The 10,000-nt window shown below is 40.9% G+C and overlaps 1 protein-coding gene across 4 annotated transcripts in view; it reads right to left on the bottom strand.

Moving 5' to 3' along the window:
* sept5b (septin 5b) overlaps positions 1–10,000 on the bottom strand; it is a 37,488-nt gene that overhangs the window by 9,320 nt on the left and 18,168 nt on the right. For all 4 annotated transcript variants that reach the window (XM_039780640.1, XM_039780641.1, XM_039780642.1 and 1 more), the window contains 2 exons: positions 7,256–7,390; positions 6,305–6,422 (listed from right to left, as the gene is read on the bottom strand). In XM_039780640.1, coding sequence (XP_039636574.1) covers positions 6,305–6,422; positions 7,256–7,390 — 253 coding nt within the window. The remainder of the gene's footprint in view (positions 1–6,304; positions 6,423–7,255; positions 7,391–10,000) is intronic.

Here is a 10,000-nt window from a genome sequence, read left to right as displayed (position 1 = left end):
CTTGCTGGTCTTACAGGGAGGTGTGTTCAGGTGCATTCTGGGCGTGCTGGTCTAACAGGGAGGTGTGTTCAGGTGCATTCTGGGCGTGCCGGTCTTACAAGGAGGTGTGTTCAGGTGCATTCTGGGCGTGCTGGTCTTACAGGGAGGTGTGTTCAGGTGCATTCTGGGCGTGCCGGTCTTACAAGGAGGTGTGTTCAGGTGCATTCTGGGCTGCTGTTCTTACAGGGAGGTGTGTTCAGGTGCATTCTGGGCGTGCTGGTCTAACAGGGAGGTGTGTTCAGGTGCATTCTGGGCGTGCCGGTCTTACAGGGAGGTGTGTTCAGGTGCATTCTGGGCGTGCCGGTCTTATAGGGAGGTGTGTTCAGGTGCATTCTGGGCGTGCCGGTCTTACAGGGAGGTGTGTTCAGGTGCATTCTGGGCACGTGCTGGTCTTACAGGGAGGTGTGTTCAGGTGCATTCAGCCTTTTCAGTCACTATTTCCTGAGTTTACACTGTGGTATGTTTACAATGATTGTTTTATGATGAGTGAATGAACAGCTGCTACTTTCTTACCCTCTCTTTGAGTTTCTTTATCTCATCGTTCTTACCCTCTCTTTGAGTTTCTTTATCTCATCGTTCTTACCCTCTCTTTGAGTTTCTTTATCTCTCCTTTCTTACCCTCTCTTTGAGTTTCTTTATCTCTCCTTTCTTACCCTCTCTTTGAGTTTCTTTATCTCTCCTTTCTTACCCTCTCTTTGAGTTTCTTTATCTCTCCTTTTACCCTCTCTTTGAGTTTCTTTATCTCCTTTCTTTACCCTCTCTTTGAGTTTCTTTATCTCTCCTTTCTTACCCCTCTCTTTGAGTTTCTTTATCTCCTTTTTATCTCTCTTTTTGAGTTTCTTTTATTTCTCCTTTCTTACCCCTCTTTGAGTTTCTTTATCTCATCTTTCTTACCCTCTCTTTGAGTTTCTTTATCTCATCCTTTCTTACCCTCCTTTGAGTTTCTTTATTCTCTCCTTCTCTTACCCTCTCTTTGAGTTTCTTTTATCTCCTTTTTCTTACACTCTCTCCTTTTCTTCTCTTTTCCTTTCTTCCTCTCTTTCAGTTTCTTTTCTCTCCTTTTCTTCCTCCTTTGTTTCTTTCTCTTCCTTTCTTCCTCCTTTTTTCTTTCTTTTCTCTTCTTTTCTTCCTTTGCTTTCTTTCCTCTTCTTTCTTCCTCTTTGATTTCTTCCTTTCTTTTCCTCTTTCGTTTCTTCCTTTCTTCCCTTTCTTTATCTCTTTCCTCTTCGTTTCTTCCTCCTTTCTTCCGTTTCTTCCTTCTCCTTCTTTTTCTTTTCAGTTTCTTTCTTCTCCTTTCTTACCTTTCTTTGTTCTCTTCTCTCCTTTCTCCTTTTTCTTTTCTTTCCTCCTTCTTTTCTTCTCTCTCTTTTCTTTTTCTTTTTTCTTCCCTCTTTCTTTTTTCTTCCTTTCTCTTTCTTTCTTCCTCCTTCCTTTTTCTTCCTTTCTTCCTTTCCTCTTTTTTCTTCTCCTCTTTTCTTTTCTTTTCCTTTCCTCTTTTCCTTTTTTCTTTTTTCTCTCCTCCTCCTTTCCTTTTTCCTTTCTTCTCTTTTTTTTCTTCCTTTTCTTCCTTTCTTCCCTTTTTTCCTTTCTTCTTTTTTCTTCCTTCTTTTCTTCCTTTTTCTCCTTCCTCTTTCTCCTTCTCTTTGTTCTTCCTTTCTTCCTCATTTCTTCTCCTTTCTTCCTCTTCTTTCTTTCTTCCTCTTTCTTCCTTTCTTCCCTTTCTTCTTCTTTTCCTCTTCTTTCTTTCTTTTCTTCCTTCTCTTTCTTCCTTTCCTCTTTCTCTTCCTCTTCTTTTCTTTTTCCTTTCCTTCCTCTTTTTCTTCCTCTTTTTCTTCCTCTTCTTCTCTTATCTTTCCTCTTTTTTCTTCCTTTTTCTTCCTCCTTTTTCTTTTCCTTTCTTCTCTTTGCTTTTCTTCCTCCTTTTTTTTCCTCTTTGTCTTTCTTCCTTTCTTCCTCTTCTTTTTTCTTTCTTCCTCTTAGGTTTCTTTTCCTTTTCCTCTTTCTTCCTTTCTCTTCCTTTCTTCCTCTTTGGTTTCTCTTTTCTTCCTCTTTGGTTTTCTTCCTTTCTTCTTTTCTTTTTTTCTTTCTCCTTTCTTCTTTGTGTTTCTTCCTTTCTTCTTGGTTTCTTTCTTCTTTCTTTTGTTTTTCTTTCTCTTCCTTTGTTTTTCCTTTCTTCCTTTTCTTTCTTCCTTTTTTTTGTTTCTTTCTTTGGGTTTCTTCTCCTTTTTTTCCTTCTTTTTCGTTTCTTTTTTCTTCTTCCTTTGGTTTCTTCTCTTTTCTTCCTTTCGTCCTTCTTTTGGGTTTTCTTGTCTTTTCTTTCCCTTTCCTCTTTGCGTTTCTTTTCCTCTTTTTTTTCTTCCTTCTTCCTTCCTTTTCTTTCCTCTTTCCTTTCTTCCCCTCTTTCATTCTTTTCTTTCTTCCTTTCCTCTTTCTTTCCTTTCTTCCTTCTTCCTTCCCCTCTGTTTTCATTTCTTCTTTCCTTCTTTCTTCTTTCCTCTTCTTTCTTCTTTCTTCCTTTTTCCTTCCTTTTCTTCCTTTTTCCCTCTTCCTTCTTTTCTTTTCTTTCTTTTCTTTTCTTCCTCTTTTTCTTCCTTCCTTTTCCTTCCTTCCTTCCTTCTCTTTTCTTTTCTTCCTCTTCTGTTTTCTTCTTTTCTTCCTCCTCTTCCTTTCTTCCTTTTTACCTTCTTCTTTTTTCTTTCTTCCTTCTTTCCTCTTTCCTTCCTCCTTTTTCTTCCTCTTTCATTTCTTCCTTTCCTCTTTTTCCTTCTCCTCTTCTTCCTTCCTCTTCCTTTTCTTTATCTCTTTTCCTCTTCTTCTTCCTTTCTTTCTTCTTTTCCTCTTCTTTCTTCATTCTTCCTCTTCTTCTTCCTTTCTTCCTCTTCTTCTTCTTTTTCTCCTTTCTTTTCTCTTCCTCCTTTCCTTCCTCTTTTTTCTTCCTTTTTCCTCTTTTTCTTTATCTCTTTTCTTCCTTTCCTTTCTTTTTCCTTTCTTCCTTTTTCCTTTTTCCTCTTTTTCCTTCTTTCTTTCTTTTCTTCCTTTCTTTCTTTCTTTCTTCCTCTTCTTTCTTTTCCCTCTTCCTTTTCTTCCTTCTTCCTTTCCTCTTTCCTCTTCTTTCTTTTCTTTCTTCCTCTTCTTTCTTCCTCTTCTTTCTTCTTTCCTTTCCTTCTTCCTTTCCTCTTCCTTCTTCCTTCCTTCCTCTTCTTCTTTTCCTTTCCTCTTTCTTCTTCCTTTCTTCCTCTTTCCGTTTCTTTCTCCTTTCTTCCTCTTTGTTTCTTTCCCTTTCTTCCTTCTGGGTTCTTCCTTCTTCTTCTTCCTTCTTCCTCTTCCTTTCCTCTTCTTTTCTCCTCTTTCTTCCTCTTTCTTCCTCTTCTTTCTTCTTCTTTCTCTCCTCTTTGGTTTCTTTCTCCTTCTTCTTCCTTCCTCTTTCTTTTTTTCCTCCTTTCTTCCTTTCTTCCTTTTCCTTCCTCTTCTTCTCTTTTCCTTTCTTCCTCTTTCTTTTCTTCCTCCTTTCTCTCTTTCTTCCTCTTTGGGTTTCTTTTCCTCTTCTTTTCCTCTTCCTCTTTCTTCCTTTCTTTTTTTTCTTCTTCCTCTTTTTTCTTCTTTTCTCCTTTCTTTTCCTTTCTTTCTCTTCTTCCTCTTCCGGTTTCTTCCTTTTCTTCCTCTTTCGTTTCTTCTCTTTTGTTCTCTTCTTCTTTGGTTTCTTCTCCTTCTTTCGGTTTCTTCTTTTTCTTTTTTCCTTTCTTTCTTTTTTCGCTTCTTCTTTTTCTTCCTCTTTTTCTTCTTCCTTTTTTTTTCGTTTTCCTTTGGGTTTGTTTTCTTTTTGGGTTTTTTGTCTTTGGTTTTCTTTGGTTTCTTCTCTTTCTTCCTTTCTTTTGGGTTTTCTTTTCTTTGGGTTTGGTTTTTCTTTTTTTTCTTCTTTGGGTTTTTTTCTTTATCCTTTCTCATTTTCTTCTTTTGGTTTCTTTTTTTTTTTTGGGTTCTTCCTTTCTTTTTCCTTTTTCGGGTTATTTCTTTGTTTTCTTCTTCTTCCTTTCACCTTTCTTTCTTTCCTTTCTTCTTCTTTCTTTTCTTTCTTTTCCTTTCTCTTCCTTTCTTCCCCCCTTCCTTTCTCCTTTCTTCCCTCTCTTTGTTTCTTTCTCTCCTTTCTTACCCTCTCTTTTGTTTCTTTTTCTCTCCTTTCTTACCCCTCTTCTCTTTCTGCGTTTCTTTTCTCCTTTCTTACCCTCTCTTTGTTTTTCTCTATCTCTCCCTTTCTTACCCTCTTCTTGTTTTTCTTTATCTCTCCTTTCTTACCCTCCTTTTCATTTCTTTTATTTCTGCTTCTTACCCTTTCTTTGAGTTTCTTTATCTCTCCTTTCTTACCCTCTCTTTGAGTTTCTTTTATCTCCTCCTTTCTTACCTCTCTTCTTAGTTTCTTTATCTCTCCTTTCTTACCCTCTCTTTGTGTTTCTTTATCTCCTCTCTTTACCCTTTCTTTGAGTTTCTTTCTCCTTTCTTACCTTCTCTTTGGGTTTCTTTATCCTCTCCTTTCTTACCTTCTCTTTGAGGTTTCTTTATCTCTCCTTTCTTACCCTCTCTTTGAGTTTCTTTTCTCTCCTTTCTTACCCTCTCTTGAGTTTCTTTATCTATCTTTTCTTACCCTCTCTTTGAGTTTCTTTCTCTCTCCTTTCTTACCCTCTCTTTGGGTTTCTTTATCTCTCCTTTTTTCCCTCTCTTTGAGTTTCTTTTCTCCTTTCTTACCCTCTCTTTGAGTTTCTTTATATCTCCTTTCTTACCCTCTCTTTGAGTTTCTTTTTATCTCTCCTTTTTTTACCCTCTCTTTGAGTTTCTTTATCTCTCCTTTCTTACCCTCTCTTTGAGTTTCTTTATCTCTCCTTTCTTACCCCTCTCTTTGAGTTTCTTTTATCTCATCGTTCTTACCCTCTCTTTGAGTTTCTTTTCTCTCCTTTCTTACCCTCTTTGAGTTTCTTTTATCTCTCCTTTCTTACCCTCTCTTTGAGTTTCTTTATACCTCCTTTCTTACCCTCTCTTTGAGTTTCTTTATCTCTCCTTTTTACCCTCTCTCTTTGAGGTTTCTTTTCCTCCTTTCTTACCCTCTCTTTGAGTTTCTTTATCTCTCCTTTCTTACCCTCTCTTTGGTTTCTTTATCTCTCCTTTCTTACCCTCTCTTTCAGTTTCTTTATCTCTCCTTTCTTACCTCTCTTTGTTTCTTTATCTCTCCTTTCTTACCCTCTCTTTGAGTTTCTTTATCTCTTACCCTCTTTGAGTTTCTCTATCTCCTTTCTTACCCTCTCTTTGAGTTTCTTTATCTCCTTTCTTACCCTCTCTTTGAGTTTCTTTTATCTCTCTTTCCTACCCTCTCTTTGAGTTTCTTTATCTCTCCTTTTTTACCCTTTCTTTGAGTTTCTTTACTCTCTCCTTTCTTACCTTCTCTTTGAGTTTCTTTTTATCTCTCCTTTCTTACCTTCTCTTTGAGTTTCTTTATCTCTCCTTTCTTACCCTCTCTTTGAGTTTCTTTATCTCTCCTTTCTTACCCTCTCTTTGAGTTTCTTTATCTCTCCTTTCTTACCCTCTCTTTGAGTTTCTTTATCTCTCCTTTCTTACCCTCTCTTTGAGTTTCTTTATCTCTCCTTTCTTACCCTCTCTTTGAGTTTCTTTATCTCTCCTTTCTTACCCTCTCTTTGAGTTTCTTTATCTCTCCCTTTCTTACCCTCTCTTTGAGTTTCTTTATCTCTCCTTTCTTACCCTCTCTTTTGAGTTTCTTTATCTCCTTTCTTACCCTCTCTGAGTTTCCTTATCTCTCCTTTCTTACCCTCTCTTTGAGTTTCTTTATCTCTCCTTTCTTACCCTCTCTTTGAGTTCTTTATCTCTCCTTTCTTACCCTCTCTTTGAGTTTCTTTATCTCTCTTTCTTACCCTCTCTTTGAGTTTCTTTATCTCTCCTTTCTTACCCTCTCTTTGAGTTTCTTTATCTCTCCTTTCTTACCCTCTCTTTGAGTTTCTTTATCTCTCCTTTCTTACCCTCTCTTTGAGTTTCTTTATCTCTCCTTTCTTACCTTCTCTTTGAGTTTCTTTATCTCTCCTTTCTTACCCTCTCTTTGAGTTTCTTTATCTCTCCTTTCTTACCCTCTCTTTGAGTTTCTTTATCTCTCCTTTCTTACCTTCTCTTTGAGTTTCTTTATCTCTCCTTTCTTACCCTCTCTTTGAGTTTCTTTATCTCTCCTTTCTTACCTTCTCTTTGAGTTTCTTTATCTCTCCTTTCTTACCCTCTCTTTGAGTTTCTTGATCTCGGCAGGTGTGAGGCAGTCGGCCTTGGCGATGAGAGGAACCACGTTGACTTTGTCCTGCAGCGCCTTCATGAACTGGATGTCGATGGGACGGAGCCTGCAGGACGACATGAACTTCACTCAGCATTTAATACCACACGCACCAACACAAATGCCACGTGTGTGTACTGGAATGTGTGTGTGTATGTATTTGTGTGTGTGTGTGTGTGCATGCATGCGTGTGCGTGCATGCATGAGTGCATGTGTGTGTGTGTGTGTGTGTGTGTGCATGCATGCGTGTGTGCGTGCGTGCATGCATGAGTGCATGTGTGCGTGCGTGTGTGCACTAGACTGTGTATGTGTGTGTACTCGACTGTGTGTGCGTGCGTGCGCGTGCATGTGTGTGTTTGCACTCGACTGTGTGTGTTTGTGTTTGTGTGTGTGCATGCATGCGTGTATGTGCGTGCATGCATGAGTGCATGTGTGTGTGTGTGCGTACGTGTATGCACTAGACTGTGTATGTGTGTGTACTCGACTGTGTTTGTCGCGCGTGCGGCGTATGTGTGTGAAGTGTACTTCATTGTGTGTGTGTGTGCAGCGCATCGTGTGTCGCGATGCGTAATGCATGTGTCGTGTGTGTGTGTGTGTGTGCACTTGACTGTGTGTATGTGTGTGTACTTGACTGTGTGTGTGTGTGTGTACTTGACTGTGTGTGTGTGTGTGCGCGCGCGTGCATGCGTGTGTGTGTGTGTACTCGACTGTGTGTCTGTTTGTGTGTGTGTGTGCGCGTGTGTGGCGAGAGTGTATTTGTGTACTTGACTGTGTGTCTGTGTGTGCGTACATGCGTGTGCATGCGTGTGTGTGCATGTGTGTGTGCGTGTACTTGACTGTGTCTGTGTTAAGTGTGTGTGTGTGTGTGTGTGTGTGTGTGTGTGTGTGTGTGTGTTTTACCCGTGTCCAAACGGAGGGATGAAGTAGAGGCAGCAGTGCACTCGGTTGTCCTGGATGTTCTTCCTGTTGAGTCCGCTCTCGTCTCTGAAATAATGCTCAAACTGCTGGTCGATGTAGTCCGTGATGGACGTCCAGCTGCAGAACACACACACACACCCACACCTTCATCACGTCCAACAATACTCATATCTGACGCAAAAGTTCAACGCCTACTCAAGTACTGCACTTAGCTGTCGTTTCCCAAAGGGAAGGGAAGTTGGAGAATGTCAACGGACAGTGTGTGCATGTGTGTGTGTGTGTGTGTGTGTTTTACACGTGTCCACTTATTTAAATGTAGGTATCCTGTCCCGCATTTTCCCTCTGTATAAGCTCCCCAGTTTTGTGTGTGTGTGTGTGTGTGTGTGAGTGTGTGCATGTGTGCGTGCATGCATGTGTGTGTGTGTGTTTGTGTGTGAGTGTGTTTTACACGTGTCCACTTATTTAAATGTAGGTATCCTGTCCAGCATTTTCCCTCTGCAGAGTCTCCCCAATTTTTGTGTGTGTGTGTACATGCACGTGTGTGTTTTTACCCGTGTCCACTTATTTAAATGTATATATAGCACATTTAAAAACAACCATAACTGACCAAAGTGCTTAAAAAGCTAAAAAAAAAAAAAAAAGGATAATATATACAGTAGAAAAGGTCAAGGTGTGTAAACCCAACTCAAATTGAAAGCCAACGAATAGACGTAGAAGTTAAGCAGGGAGGTAAAAGTTCTTATTTAAATAGGTAAACTATTCCAGAGATTTGGGGGCAGCCAGGTAGCATGTCAAACATTGTAAAGCATTATATCATTACGTTTGGTCCAGTAGAGCCATGATACCTGATAGTCTGACTGACCGCGTCCATTTCTCTCGTCTCATGTCTTAACGTGCCGTAGAAGCTGCCGTGGCACCATCATTCATCATCATTACTTATGTTTATGGATAACTTTGCAAAGTAGTCGGAAAGTACAAGCTTACCCAGGCTGAAATCCTGTTCATGACACCAGTTTACTGTCTGATGAAATCGCCTGCAATCCTTCTTATTTTATTTAAAGCGCCCATATTCTGCTCATTTTCAGGTTCATAATTGTATTTAGAGGTTATACCAGAATAGGTTTACATGGTTTAATTTTCAAAAAACACCATATTGTTGTTGTACTGCACATTGCTGCAGCTCCTCTTTTCACCCTGTGTGTTGAGCTCTCCGTTTTATCTACAGAGTGAGACCTCTCAACTTCTGTTCCATCTTTGTTGGGAGTCGCACATGCTCAGTAGCTAGGTAAGGACTACTAGCCAGTCAGAAGCAGAGTATGAGGGCGAGCCCTGACAGTACCTAGGTAAGGACTACTAGCCAGTCAGAAGCAGAGTATGAGGGCGTGCCCTGACAGTACCTAGGTAAGGACTACTAGCCAGTCAGAAGCAGAGTATGAGGGCGTGCCCTGACAGTACCTAGGTAAGGACTACTAGCCAGTCAGAAGCAGAGTATGAGGGTGCCCTGACAGTACCTAGGTAAGGACTACTAGCCAGTCAGAAGCAGAGTATGAGGGCTGCCCTGACAGTACCTAGGTAAGGACTACTAGCCAGTCAGAAGCAGAGTATGTGGGCGTGCCCTGACAGTACCTAGGTAAGGACTACTAGCCAGTCAGAAGCAGAGTATGAGGGCTGCCCTGACAGTAGCTAGGTAAGGACTACTAGCCAGTCAGAAGCAGAGTATGAGGGCGTGCCCTGACAGTACCTAGGTAAGGACTACTAGCCAGTCAGAAGCAGAGTATGAGGGCGTGCCCTGACAGTACCTAGGTAAGGACTACTAGCCAGTCAGAAGCAGAGTATGAGGGCGTGCCATGCTAGCAGCTAGGCGAGCATTATAACATCTGTCTGAAGTAAAGGCTGGACTACAGTAGAGCTGTTTGGAGCAGTTGGTGAACAGTGTTTTCTGTTGGAGATGGTAAGACCCTTTGGGGGGGACTTTGGGCTTTTTCACTTTGTAAACCTATAACGCGTACAAAAAAGATATATAACACACTAAAGGAAAGGAGAAAAAGCCAAAAGGCATAATATGAGCACTTTAAATACACGGCAGAAAACCCTTCTCCACAATCTCTCAGTAAAACAACAACAGGAGACAGAAAGTCCACAAACAACAAGCGAGTGATATCAGATCAATACAGCAGGGGGGCCGGGAGATGGTGTGAAATGTGATTAATGTCCTAAATGAAATCAAATCAATACTGCGGCTCCAGTAGAAAGGAAACAACACACGCATTAGGCATCGTCGGAGAGTCAGAAACGATAGTCCTGAGATCTGAGATCCTAAACGTCTCAGGCAGGTGGAGCTGAGATCTGCAGAGACCAAACAGGAAACGCTCTTATGCAATTAAAGTGTGCGTCTCTGGGGACAGCAGAGAACAGGATGAAAGAGAGGCGTCTTTTATCACAACATCCATAGACTCGCATTGCCGGACCCTCTTTCACAGCGCTGCGGAGGAGGGTCTGGCGAGTCCACACAGCATTCCTGGATGGGAGAAGAACGTGCTCTGGTTTATTGGCATTTCTTTAAACCAATCACAGTCGTCTTGGGGCGGGGCTAAGCGCCGGACGGAGCCACGGTGGCTCTGCTAAATAGCCTCTGGAAGGAACTTGTTTTGGTGGAACATGTGTACAATCAAAAGTAGTTTTAGTCGAGCAACAGAAAACTCCGATTGGACAGATAGTCTAGCTAGC

The sequence above is a fragment of the Perca fluviatilis genome, chromosome 17 (genome assembly GCF_010015445.1).
Source record: "Perca fluviatilis chromosome 17, GENO_Pfluv_1.0, whole genome shotgun sequence".
Taxonomy (NCBI): Eukaryota; Metazoa; Chordata; class Actinopteri; order Perciformes; family Percidae; genus Perca; species Perca fluviatilis.
Note: the sequence above shows the minus strand (reverse complement) of the source record. Positions and strands in the feature narration are given on the sequence as shown.